The sequence below is a fragment of the Aethalodelphis obliquidens genome, unplaced genomic scaffold, assembly GCF_003676395.1.
Source record: "Aethalodelphis obliquidens isolate GAN/ISIS:26980383/991018 unplaced genomic scaffold, ASM367639v1 scaffold42, whole genome shotgun sequence".
NCBI classification, from domain to species: domain Eukaryota; kingdom Metazoa; phylum Chordata; class Mammalia; order Artiodactyla; family Delphinidae; genus Aethalodelphis; species Aethalodelphis obliquidens.
The window spans coordinates 12,596,313-12,609,627 of NW_020837986.1; the positions used below are offsets into that span (position 1 = coordinate 12,596,313).

General features: G+C 52.1%; 1 protein-coding gene and 1 pseudogene across 1 annotated transcript; one reads left to right on the plus strand and one right to left on the minus strand.

Annotated features, from left to right (window-relative positions):
- Positions 1-910: 910 nt before the first annotated feature.
- LOC113605046 (ubiquitin-fold modifier 1 pseudogene) lies at positions 911-2,310 on the minus strand (annotated as a pseudogene).
- Positions 2,311-12,633: 10,323 nt separating this feature from the next.
- LOC113605047 (uncharacterized protein C20orf203) lies at positions 12,634-12,997 on the plus strand. The gene is given in 4 exon segments (XM_027078052.1): positions 12,634-12,711; positions 12,713-12,754; positions 12,756-12,884; positions 12,887-12,997. Coding segments are annotated over 4 exon segments (360 nt in total).
- The last annotated feature ends 318 nt before the right edge of the window (positions 12,998-13,315 follow it).

The following is a 13,315-nucleotide window of genomic DNA, read 5'->3' on the forward strand; positions in this document are numbered from 1 at the left end:
TCTGGGCCTTTGGCAAACTGTTTCTGGTTGAGCGCCTGTGGGCTTTGTTAAATAGCAACCACGCAGATCTCTTCCTGGGAGGAAGGCAACTGTTAGGACAGGGTTACTTTGGAGGAATTTTGGCAGAGAGGAAGAAAAAAAGCAGATGGGAAGTCCTGTCTCCCTGTCTCTCTGCCTCTCCGCGGTCTCTTCAGTGTCCCCTGCAGCTCCATCATGGCTGCCCTCAATGAGGCCCAGGCCGCCTTCAGCCCCGACCTGGGTGTCTGTCTGGCAACTGACCTCACTCACTTGCTCCAAAGCATTCCAAGTGGTGGCCAGAGTCAGCCTGTAAAGACAGCAGTGAATCACATCACGCCCCTACTTAAAGTCCTCTCACAGCTTCCGGAAACTCCTGGAATAAATCCAAGGTGATCCCTGCCCACCTCTCTGACCTTATCTCACACCTCCTCCCCTTTGCTCACCCTCCCGTAGTCCTGTGCTGTCCTAACCAGTGGCCACTAGCCATACGGGGCTGCTGAGCCCTTGGAATACGGCCAGTCTGAACTGAGATGTGCGCATCCATGTAAAATACACACCTGATCTCGAAGCTGTAGTACAAAAAAGATGTCAAATGTCTCATTAATAATTTCTATATTGGGAGTTCCCTGGCGGTCCAGTGGTTAGGACTCAGCATTTCCACTGCAGGGGGGCTGGGTTCCATCCCTGGTCAGGGAACTTAGATCCCCCGCAAGCCACATGGCATGGCCAATAATAATTTCTATATTGATTCTACATTGAAATATTAATATTTGAGATATATTGGGTTAAATAAAATATTAAAATGAAGTTCACCTATTTCTTTTCACTTTTTTTTTTACAACAATACCAATATTTATTCTGAAAAGTAATTGTATGTTCCAAGTAGCAGATGTTAACAACTTCCAACATGATCTATAGGAGTAATTCACAGTTCTGAACTATGCTTTGGAAAAGCATTTCCAGCTGTCTGTGCAGGATTTATTCCTATCCCATCATTGGTAATAAGTGCACTTGTTGATGCAGGAATTTTACATTCTTCTGCTGCAAACTATAAGACTGTTGTGAAAGGTGTACTTTCAGGAATACTGTGTACTTTGTAAGGCAGCCTTGGGTCCAAGGTCGGTGTGATCTTAAAGGAAACTGTGGTGGAACCAGCCTGGACAGAGACCCCATGCCAACTCCCTCTTTTTATTTTTTTATTGTGGCTACTAGAAAATTGTAAATTGCATGTGTGGCTCGCATTCTATTCCTATTGGCCTGTGCTGCCCTAGCCACACTGGCTTTCCTTCAGTTCCTGGACGGTGCCAAGCTCTTCCCAGCCCCAGGCCGCAGGCCACTGCATCCCTCCTCCCGCAGCTCTTCTCCAACCCCTCTCAGTTGCCCTGCCCCCCACCCCCGCTGCACCTCCATCACACAATCATGGAGAGCCCTTCTGTTTGCATGTTTGTTATCTTTTTTCCTCCTGGATGGACTGCAGGCTCCCGAGGATCTGCTCTTCGTCCAGTACCTGGTTCCGCGTTGGCCGGGAAAGGCCTGTGGTCAGTCAGAGGCCTGGGGGAGGGAAGGATGGGAACTGGCTCACATTCCTCCGCCTGAAGCCAAGGTGTCGGGGAGGGGGCAGGGCGGGTCTTAGGCCAGAAGGCTCCACCTGCTGTTGGCCAGGGCTTAGCAGAAGCAGCAGTAGGTAATCAGCAGCTCTGAGCGGAACAAACGGGCCACAAGGGGCTTTGGGCTTTTCGTGGGGTCCTGGGAACCTGCTATTTGGGTAGAACCAGGGCTGCAGAGCCTCCCAGGCTTCATGAGAACTCGTTTGCCAGCTGGGCCGGCTGCCACTGTCTGCCAGGCCCTAGGGAAACGCCAGGGCAGCCCAGGTGGACTTGAGCTTTGCTGGGGCTCCCCAGGCTCCGTCTCGGCCCTGCTGCTCACCAGCACGGTGACCTTGACAGGTCACTCAGCTCCCCTCCAAATGAGCATCAGCTCACTGCCTGGGGCCGGTGAGGACCAGAGTGAGGGACGTGTGTCTCCAGCACCGACGCGGCACCGTGTGGGAACACACCAATGTGCAGGCCACCCCGATGTCCTTGTGACCAATCCTCCCTCCATGCCAGCAGCCACCTTTGCAGGGCGCTGGCCACGATGGGGACAGGAGCAGTGCCTGGCCTTAGTTCCTGAGCAAGCCCCACCCCCCCACCTCCCGATATGGGAGGACCACCAGGTCACCACCTCGTTCTGTGTTTTCACCCCGAGGACCCTGACTTTGGAAGGATCTGGAGGAGGCGGAGGTATCACCATTTCTGTGAAGAAGGCGTGTGGGTTCTAATTGGCCACAAGCTCAGAGTGAGCCCACGGGTGACCTGATTGCTAAAATAGTCCAGGAGGAAGGCAGAAGCTTCCAGAACCGGGAGGGGGTGGGGTGGCCGAAAGGAAGTGAGGGCACCGTTTTGGTACTGGCCCAACTCTGCGGCCAGCTCTGGAGAGCAGGGAGCCCCCTCCCTCTGGAAACGTCAGCTGGTCCAGCCCCAGTGGGTGAGAACAGGGTGGGGCAAAAGCAGGTACCAGCCAGACGCAGGGCTGGGTGGGCGCGGGTGGTGGTGAATGCTGCCTTCTGACTCTCCAGGCTTTTCCGAACACTGCTCTTGAATGGATCCAGACAGCTTTTCTAAGACAGGGCCGGTGCCCCTGGGCCTTGGCCTCTCAGGTTAGAAGCAGCCCAGAGCGCTGGGGCTGGAAGGGCCCCAGAGACCAGGTGGGCCAGGAGCTCCAGTCCCACGTGGGGAAGCTGGGAGCCTGCCCGGGGGCCCGCGGTGAGAAGGTGACAGAGGCCAGCTCTCCTTCAGCCCTCCCGCTGCACGCTCAGCGGCTCCGAAAGAGGTGCAAGGAACAAAGAAGATGGCTTTTCTCATACAGTAGATAATGAATGTTTTGATTCTCAGCGCTAGAGAGGATCATCTCCCAGAGTCCCTAGCCAGGAAATTTACATACTGCAGTTGACCCTTCCAGAGGGCCTGGGGCGGGGCCTGGGCTCCAAAAGGGCAGTGTCCCCTCGCTGGTTCCTCCACCGGCAGGGATGGCTGGTGAACCCCATAATCTCCGGCCAGGCCGGGCTGGCCAGCAAGGACAGAGCCCAGTGGCCCCCAGCTTGGTGTGGAGGGAGGGGCAGGTAGGGAGGGTAAGCTTGGGCAAGAGCAACCCCTGACTCTGCTTTTTTGTTTAATGTCTAATTATAAAAGCAATTCATGCTCACTGTAAAATTGGGGAACTACAGAAAGGTAGAAAGGAGAAAATGAAAGTCATCTGTCATCTCAGTGCCCAGAGATAATGCCGTCGGTATTTTGTTGTATTTCTCTCTAGTCCTGTTTTTCTGCATGGATCATACATGCGTATCTAAGTGTGTGTTTTAATTGTAATCATACTCTACAGCTGCCTTCCCTCTCCCCACCCCCACATTACATCGTATTGTGAACACTTTCTCACAGCATTCAAATTTTCTTTAAAGTTATTTAATGGCTGTATAATATTCTATTAAGAATTTATTTAGCCATCCTCCTATTTTTTAAATTCTCCTATTTTGACTCTTTTTTTATCAAGGGAATTTGGCAGTTTTAAAACTTCCACTTAAAAATATAAATCCAAGGCTTCCCTGGTGGCGCAGTGGTTAGGAGTCCGCCTGCCGATGCGGGGGACGCGGGTTCGTGCCCCAGTCCGGGAAGATCCCGCATGCCGCGGAGCGGCTGGGCCTGTGAGCCGTGGCCGCTGGGCCTGCGCGCCTGGATCCTGTGCTCTGCGACGGGAGAGGCCGCGGCGGTGAGATGCCCGCGTACCGCAAAAAAAAAAAAAAAAAAATATATATATATATATATAAATAAATATAAATCCAGCTTTTCGGCTGCCGAGATGGAGCCGTTTTGGGGCATCCTGTCTGCTATTCATTCTGAGAGGGGCCCCTCGGTTTAACATCTCCAGGTGACGACAAAGGTCGAGCATTTGGAATAAACAAAAAATAAACCCCAGCACCCCACCGGGGAGGCTGAGGAAGAGAGTTTTCATGCTGTGCCCCCGCTGGAGTGCCGTTCACATCACCAGTGCAGTGTGTGGATGTGCCCATCCTCTGGGCAGCGTCCTGCGGTGCGAGCTGGAAAAAAGGGTTGGGCCGTTCACCGTTCACACTGCTTGGGATGAATTGACGTGTGATCTTGGGCAAGTCCTCTCACAGCTCCGTTTCGCCCTCCCTAGGCTGTAATGTGGACCTGATGCTAGAGTGGCTAGAATCGAATGCCATAACGCTGCCTCTGACCCAGTATTGCCTCACTGGGGAGCAAAGGAACAAAGGCCTGGTAGGGCCTGGGTGGCCTCAGCAAGTGACCTTTGCCCTGTAAGAGCCGTGGAGCCCTTCCCAGCTCTGAGATTCTCTGCCGTGTCCCCAGCCCCAGGAGTCTGTGGCTACACCCTGAATGGCTGGCCCTCGGCCTTCCAGTTGTCCAGACTGGATAACTCCAGACCCCTTTGAATATCTCTGGCTTCCCAGGGCCCTGATTCGTCCCTAGCAAGGCACTCATCGGGTTTCCTGTCCTTCCCGGATCCCTGCTCAGCAGCCCGGAACCAGGCCCCAATATGACTCATGGAGAACCCTTAGGTCTGCTGCAACCCCCAGCCCTTTCTGAGAAATTTCCTGTTGCATTCAGGGCTCAGGGGTCATGCAAGCAGGGTTTCTGGAGGCTCACGGCTGGACACCTCTAGAATGTACGCCTCAGGAGGGCAGGAGCCTTGTGTTTCGCACTCACTCGGTGCCCTCAGTGCCCAGCGCTGGTCCTGGCCTACAGTAGACCCTCGGTAAATACTAGCCACCAAGGCCGGTAGGGGCCTCTGACTGCCTCAGTTCTCCTTCCCATCCTGCCCTGCTAGGCCGTGAGCTCTGGGAGAGCAGAGATCAGCCAGGTTTACCTGAGTCCTCAATGCTCAGCAAAAACACTGGCATGTGGAGACGGTTGGATCAATGAGCAAATTATGTCCTGAGAGAGTCAGAGCTCACGATACAGGCCCTCCCTTACTCCCCACCTCCCCTCCACGTGGATCTCTTCCCTCCCACCGAAGGGTCCTGAATGGTCCCTTCCTCTGTCCCTCCTTGGTGGAAACTGAGGCTTCCTGGCTCTGTGACTTTGGACAAGTCACTCAACCTCTCTGAGCCCCCATTGCCTTTCCTGAAAGTGTGGTGAGGCTTTGGTGGTTAGCGCAGTCGGTGCCCAGCAAGCAAGTGGTGGGCACTCGAGAAGCGGCCCCTCTTGTTGGCGGTGGCCTGGCCTCTGTAGGTGGTGTGAACCCCCCGACGTGAGCTGGCTGACTGTTGACTGATGGAGGTGCAGGGGACGATCTTGGGCTGAGGCCACGGAGGGTTCTGGATCCCATGAGACCTGGCGGCTGTCCCAGGCACTTCGCCCTTGGCTCTGTCATTGGGTGTCCTTTCTCCTGCTGGGAAGGCACACACTGTGGCTGGGGAGCTCGGCCAGGAGGGGGCCCAGCTCCTCTGGAGAGCTGCTCTCTTGTCTCCCTGCAGCAGGAAAGGGGCTGGCCATACTGCCTCCGCGGGCTCCCACGCCAGCTGCCCCATGCAGGGCAGGATGGAAGCCCCGGGCCCCCTCGGCCTGTCACTCAACTCTCTGGGCCTCCAGACTTTAAAATGGGGGAAAATACAGTCGGACGGAAGATTTACAGGCCTGCTGAAAGCAGCAAATGAGAGGGTGTCTCTGAGAGCACTTTGGCCGCTGTCACGTACACTCCTGAGGTTATAGTACAATCACTAGCTTGACTAGGAGCCAGTCCGCAGGGGTGGGAACACGCCCACCGCCCCTCAAAGCTGGAAGAGGCCGCCTGGCCCTGCTGCAGTTGCTGTGGGGCGTGGGGAGCTGACCACCTCCCTCAGCTTCAGCGTCCTCCTCTGCCAAATGAGGGCAGCCCCCTCCCAGGGTTCCTGCGAGGAGTCACTGAGGCCCTGCACGCGAGGGGTCTGTCTGAATCCAGCCTCAGAGATAGTGACTGCTCCAGGGGCCTCCCCGACCTCACTTTGCCCACCTGTAATATGAAGATGATGATTCCCCCACATCCTTCAGGTCATTCAGAGGACTCAATAAAACGAACCACAAAACCCACCTAGCGTGAGTGCCCAGCATGTAGAAAGTGCTCATTTAGCTATTATTATGCGGTTTTTGCTGGTGGTAGCAAAGCCAGCCAGGGTGAGAAGCTGCCCCCCGCCTCACCCCTGCCTCGCCTGCCCTCCGCCTGGGCTTCTCGTTCTCGGCCCAGGATAGGAGACTTGGACAGATGGGAGCAGAGTGACCTCCATCGAGCTCGCCAGGTCAAACTGCGTTCCCAGCATCTTTGGAGCACGAGGCCAGCGGGACGGCTGTGCAGCAGCTGCCGCCAGCAGCCCGAAGGGGGCCGAGTCTCCCGGCTGGGCCTTGGGGTCTTGGCTAGGCCTGGGCACTGAGCAGGCAATGAACCCTGGTCTTCTCCTGCACAGATCCCTGTGCCATCTCCCAGCTGCTCCAAGGCCATCACAATCTACCTTTCTGCTCACACGATGCCAGAGCTCCAAGGGTATGCCCAAGACACAGCAAAGAGCTTTATTTTTTTCTGGTTGTGAAAGTAATTCTTGTTCACTGCAGAAAAAAATAGAAAATTAGAAAAATATAAATTAAGAGCACCCCAAATTTCAAACTTCCAAGTGTTTTTCTGTGTATACACATAGATATAGACTGTTTTGGAGAATGGAATCCTTTGATACTTGCTTTTTAAAAAATTGGAATGAGTATACTTTATTTTTAAAATCTTTTTATTGTAAAATATGACACATACAGAAAGACCACGTAAAATGATTGCTCAGCTCGACATATTATAAGGCAAACACCCTTGGACCCACTGCCCAGGTGAAGAACTCTGCCAGCCCCCCCCAGAAGCCGTCAGTGTGCCCCATCTTAGTCACACTCCCTACCTCCCCACAAAAGTTTCCATTACCTGGATTTTTAAGATAATCACTTTCTGGCTCGTTATCACTCAAGTGTGCATCCCTAGATGCTATAATTTTGTCTTTTAAAAAACCTCTCTTTTATGTCCCTCTAATCCACAGGTTTATTTTTGTAACTTGCTTTTAAAAAAAAACCCAAAAAACAAAAAAACTTGGCAGTGTCTCTTGGACCTTGTCCATGTGATTCTCATTTTTAAAGAGTCCATTGTTCCGTCCCAGGGATGAATATAACCGACTCATTCCCCTACTGATGGACACTTAGGTTATTCTCACACTTTTGCCATTACATACAATACTGTGATGGAAAGCTTTATGCATATGTTTTCATGTACTTGAATGATTCCTAGAAGGAATTTCTAGAAGTGGAGTCTCGGGTCCAAAGAACAGGCTCTTTTTTGAGAAATGATCCACATACCATATAATTCACCCATTTAAAGCATACAATTCATTGTTTTTTCGTATATTCTGAGTTGTGCAACCATCACCACAATCAATTTTAGAATATTTTCATCATCCCATAAAGAACCCCAAGCCCATTTTCCCCAATCCTCTCTTCCAGCCCTAGGCAACCACTGCTATAAAGGACTGTCTTCTTCTCCTTTTTTTTTTTTTTTCTTTGTTTGTTTTGGTCATGCCATGCAGTTTGTGGGATCTTAATTCCCCGACCAGGGATTGAACCCGAGCCCTCAGCACTGAAAGCACAGAGTCCTAACCACTGGACTGCCAGGGAATTCCCTATAAAAGACAATCTTGGGACTTCCTCGGTGGAGCAGTGGTTAAGAATCCACCTGCCAATGCAGGGGACATGGGTTCAAGCCCTGGTCCGGGAAGATCCCACATACCATGGAGCAAGTAAGCCCGTGAGCGTCAACTATTGAGCCTGTGCTCTAGAGCCTGCGAGCCACAACTACTGAAGCCCGTGCACCTAGAGCCTGTGCCCTGCAGCAAGAGAAGCCACCGCAATGAGAAGCCTGCACACCGCAACGAAGAGTAGACCCCGCTCGCTGCAACTAGAGAAAGCCCATGCGTAGCAATGAAGACCCAACGCAGCCATAAAAAAATAAATAAATATATTTATTTTTTTTAAAAAGGGCTATCTTCTTTCTGTCTCTATGGATTTGTTTATTCTGGACATTTCATATAAATGAAGTCAAACAGTGTGTGACTTTTGTGACTGACTTTCCATTAGCTTAATGTTTTCAAGATTTATCCATGTCATAGCATGCCTCAGTACTTTATTCCTTTTTATCGCTGAATAATATTCCATTGCATGATTAAACCACACTTTGTTTATCTATTCATCAGTCTGTGGACATTTGGGTTGTTTCTGCTTTTAGCTTTTATGAATGTGAACGTTCATGTAAGTTTTTGTGCAAATGTATGTTTTCATTTCTCTTTGATATATATCTCCTAGGCATGGGATTGCTGGGTCATATGCTAATTCTGTTTAACCTTTTGAGGAACTGCCAGACGGTTTTCCAAAGTGGCTGCATCATTTTAAATTCCTACCAGTAGTGTGTGAGGGTTCTGATTTCTCCACATCCTTGTCAACACTTGTTATTATCTGTTGTTGTTGTTTTTTTAATAGGAAACCTAGTGGTTGCGAAGTGGTATCTTGTGGGTTTAATTGGCATTTCCCTGATGGCTAATGATATTCAGCATCTTTCATGAGCTTATGGGCCATTTGTATATCTTCTTTGGATCAGTGTCTACTTAGATCATTTGCCCATTTTTAAATTAGTGTATTTGTCTTTTATTATTGAGTTGTGAGAGTTCTTTATATAATCTGGTTACAATTCCTTATTAAATATATGAATTGCAAATATTTTCTCCCATTCTATGGGTTGTTTTTTTTACTTTCTTAATGATGTTCTTTGCAGCACAAAAGTTTTTGATTTTCATGATGTCCAATTTATCTGTTTTTTTTTGTAAATTTTTATTTATTTATTTATTGGCTACGTGGGGTCTACGTTGTTCCGCGTGGGCTTTCTCTAGTTGTGGCGAGCAGGGGCCACTCTTCATTTTCGTGTGCGGGCTTCTCATTGTGGTGGCTTCTTTTGTTGCGGAGCACGGGCTCTAGGTGTATGGACTTCAGTAATTGTGGCACGTGGACTCAGTAGTTGTGGCTCACAAGCTCTAGAGCACAGGCTTAGTAGTTGTGGCACATGGACTTAGTTGCTCCGCGGCATGTGGGATCTTCCCGGACCAGGGCTCGAACCCGTGTCCCCTGCATTGGCAGGCGGATTCTTAACCACTGCGCCACCAGGGAAGTCCAGGTTTTTTCTTTTGTTGCTGTGCTTTTGGTGTCATATTTAAGGAACTGTTGCCTAATCCTAGGGCGTGAATATTTATGCCTGTGTTTTCTTCTAACAGTTTCATAGTTTTAACTTTTACATTTGGGTCTAAGATTCATTTTGAGTGAATTTTTGTGTGGGGTGTGAGGAAGGTGTCCAGCTTCCTTCTTTTGCATGTGGGTAACCAGTTGTCCCAGCACCATTTGTTGAAAAGACTGTCCTTTCCCCATTGAATTATCTTGGAACTTTTGTTGAAAATCAATTAACTGTAAATGTGAGGCTTTATTTATTTATTTATTTGGCTGCGTTGGGTCTTCGTTGCTGCGTGTGTGCTTTTTCTCTAGTTGCGGCGAGCGGAGGCTACTCTTCATTGTGGTGCGTGGGCTTCTCATTGCGGTGGCTTCTCATTGCAGTGGCTTCTCTTGTTGCAGAGTACGGGCTCTCGGCGTGCGGGCTTCAGTAGTTGTGGCACGTAGGCTCAGTAGTTGTGGCTCACGGGCTCTAGAGTGCAGGCTCAGTAGTTGTGGCGCATGGGTTTAGTTGCTCCACAGCATGTGGGATCTTCCCGGACCGGGGCTCGAACCCATGTCCCCTGCATTGGCAGGCGGATTCTTAACCATTGTGCCACCAGGGAAGCCCTTAATTACGTTTTTGAAGTGTTCATTGCAAATGCATAGAGATGCAATTGATTTTTGTATATTCAGCTTGTATCCCACAACCTTGTAGGAATCGTTTATTAGTTCTAATATTTTTTGGTGGATTCTTCAGAATTTTGTATATACATGAGTCATCTACAAATAGTTTTACTTCTTCCTTTGCAATCTGGATGCCTTTCTTTTCTTGCCTTAGTGCCCTGGCTGGAACCTCCAGTACAATGTTGGACAGAAATGGTGAGAGTGTACGTTCTTCTCTTGTTCTTGATCTCAGGGGGAAAGCACCCAGTCTTTCACCATTAAATGCAATACTCACTGTAGCAAGGCTCATTTTAGGATTTTCTGGAAGGTTGGCTTGTTACAGCCTCACTCCTAGTGTGTATGAATGGGACCCCAGTCTCCTTGCCAACACAATGGCCCCGGGTTTAGAGGTGAGGACCCTAAGGCCAGGGAAGGGAAGTGTTGCCTGCCTCATGACACAGCTGCTCAGCCGCCTTCCATCCAGCTGTCCACAGTTACTGGGGAGTCAGCCTCCTGGACACTCAACCTTCCCTCCCCTAGTAGGGATGCCTCGAGACCCACCAAGGGCAGCCACGGCTACAGAGGGAGGCCTGGGTTCTGTTCTTGGCTTGACCACTAAATTGCTGAATGATCCTGGGCATGTTGCTCCATTCCCCCTTCCCTGGGCCTCAGTGTTTCCATCTTTGCAGTGGGAGAGGTGGTCCACTCTAACGTCCTCCAGCTCTGACCACTCACCCTTAAACCCTCAGCTGCTTCTGCCACTGCCTGGAAGGACCACCAGAGGGCGCCCCAGACCAGCATTTGGCCCAGCTCTGGTGCAGGGGGCCCTAGGGAGGCTGAGAGGCAGGGCGTGTTTTCCAGGAGCCACTAGCTTTGCTTACACAGACTTCCTGGTGGCTAGACCTACTCAAGCCATCTCCCCATTCCTATGAGCACTGATCTCTGAGAAGGGAGGATGGAGACATCACCCCCAAGGCCAGTGACCTTGCACTCATCCCTGTCTGCTTTGGGTTGGCTGCATAAGGCCCAGGCGCCCCAGTGTCAGGGCCAACAGCCTTGAGTTTCTCAGCCTCAAAAGGTTTCCACTGTCACTAGGCCTCTTACGGCTGAGGCACCCTTCCCCCACCACGTTACCCGGCAGTACAAAGCCCCTATCCTGGACAGTGCCTGGCTGCCTAGAAGGGACACGTCACAGCCCATTTTGCATATGGATGGATTCACGATGGGGGCCCTGGACTGCGTAGTCTTGGAAACCACAACATCCAGGACCCCCAGATACCTCACGTGACAGACCCCAGAACCACAGAAATAGGCACCACAGACCTCAGGGACCACCCTGCACTTCCCAGAGCAGAGTATCTCACCTCCTTTCTGAAGGATTCTCCTGGGAGCACCAGAGGGGCTCTATCAGGCCCTCTGAGACTCCCCTAATGCTGATTTCACCCTCCAAACAGAAGCAGAACCTTTGCTTTGCAAATCAAGCCCCAAGACAAAGCAGCATCTCCCAGCCTGTTCCCCGGAGGGATGCCGCAGCCCCCGCCCGCCCGGATGCCTGCAACTTGCCTTGCATTCCATTACTTGTGTATGTTTTTTCTCTCCCCTTCCAGACTGGGCCCCCTTGAAGGCAGAGTGACTCTCCCATGCTCCTCACTTCCCTCTGTGGCAGCTGGTTCAGGACTGGACATCCAGTAGGAGCTCAGCAGATGTCACCACGGGAGTCCCTATCCCATCCTGTCCTCCCACTCAAGGACTGGGGCTGCCTCTGCCCCTCACTTAGCTGTGTGGCTTTGGGCCACTTGCTGAGCCTCTCTGAGCTTCCACCCTGTTTTCTTCTTTGCTGCTCTCCTTCCCTCAGAAGATTGCCAGGGTCAGAGAGAGTGTGAGAGCCCTGGAGTGAAGGGTGACATGCTCTCCGCATGTCACAGGCGGTTGTCCTCAGAGCACAGGGCTGCACGCGGAGGTCACATGGATGAGAGGCAGGCGCCAGGCCACACCCTCCCGAGTGCCCCAGTTTTCAAATAACAATGGCAGACATTTCCTGGGCCTGTTCCATGGGCCAGACACTGTGCTAAGTATCTCACCCAGATTCTCTCTCTTGATCCCCTCTGTGACCCTTCGAGTAGGCAGCGTGACCATCCCCAGCTTTGCAGACAGGGAAACTGAGGCAGGCAGCAATTAGCTACGTTGCCTGAGGTCACACACTTGGCCAGTGCTGGGTCTGGGACTTGGACCCTGGTGTCTGGCCTCTGGAGCCCGTGTTCTTAGCTACTGAGCCTGTTCGCTGAAGCCGACACGGGGCAGGGATGGGCAGCCCTGGAGTCTTTCTGTCCACTCTATAGGAATCCTCAGGGGTCAGAGATCATTTGTTCTGACCTTCCTGTTTCGGGACTGGAGCACTGAGGCCAGAAAGGAGAGCCTCCCTCAGTCTCTCTCACACACCAGGGCATCTGGGGGCAAAGCAGGACCCTGGCAGAAACTGGGTGACGCCTAAGCCCATGAGTCTCAGAATCTATGATTCTAAAAATTATCCTGGGGCCTCGTTCCCAACAGCCAGCCTCTTGTGGTTGGACTCGTTTGCCCAACTTTGGGGTCTTGGCGGGGGGTGATGGGGAGTACTCAAAGGCTCAGAATGATGCTCACCCACCAGCCAGACGCCGGGCACCAACAGGCTCCCTCTCCCCAAGGCCCAGCCCCTTATCAGGAAAGGGATTTGGGTTGGTGGGGAGGGGGAAGTCCGAGGCTGCTGGCTCTGGCAAGGTGGGTAGGAGAGATAGGGAAGTGGGGAGGGGGCCACGGGGGTCCTGCTGGGAGGGCCAGAGGCCGGAAGGGATGCCCAGAGCCAGCGTGGGGGCGTGGGGTTTGCCAAGCGCTGTCCTTGCTGGCCCGGCCCTGCGACATGGTTCCAGGGCTGCTTCTGCCTTCCATCCTTGCCGGCACATTTAATTAGCAAGCAGCAGCCTCTCTCTGATTCATCACAGTCACTGTTTAATTAGCCGCACACAAGGCGCCCCTACCCCCCAGCTCTGGGTTGAGCAGCCTGCCTCTCTCACAGAGGCTGCCACCACCTCATGGTGTCCCCTGTCACCCCCCCCCCATACTTATTCTGCTCCCCAGAATGGGGGATGGGGCGGGCACGCCTGGCTGAAACCTCAAGGAGATTCTGGGCACCGAGGCTTGTATTGAAGGCATCCAGCAAACATTATTAGGGCCTCGAGCCTGCGCCAGGCTGGCGCTGGGCGGAACCCAGGCTGGACGGGGGTGGCCGCCTCAGTCCTGTGCGCCTGCTGGGGCCGGCTTTTCCCTTTGGGAGG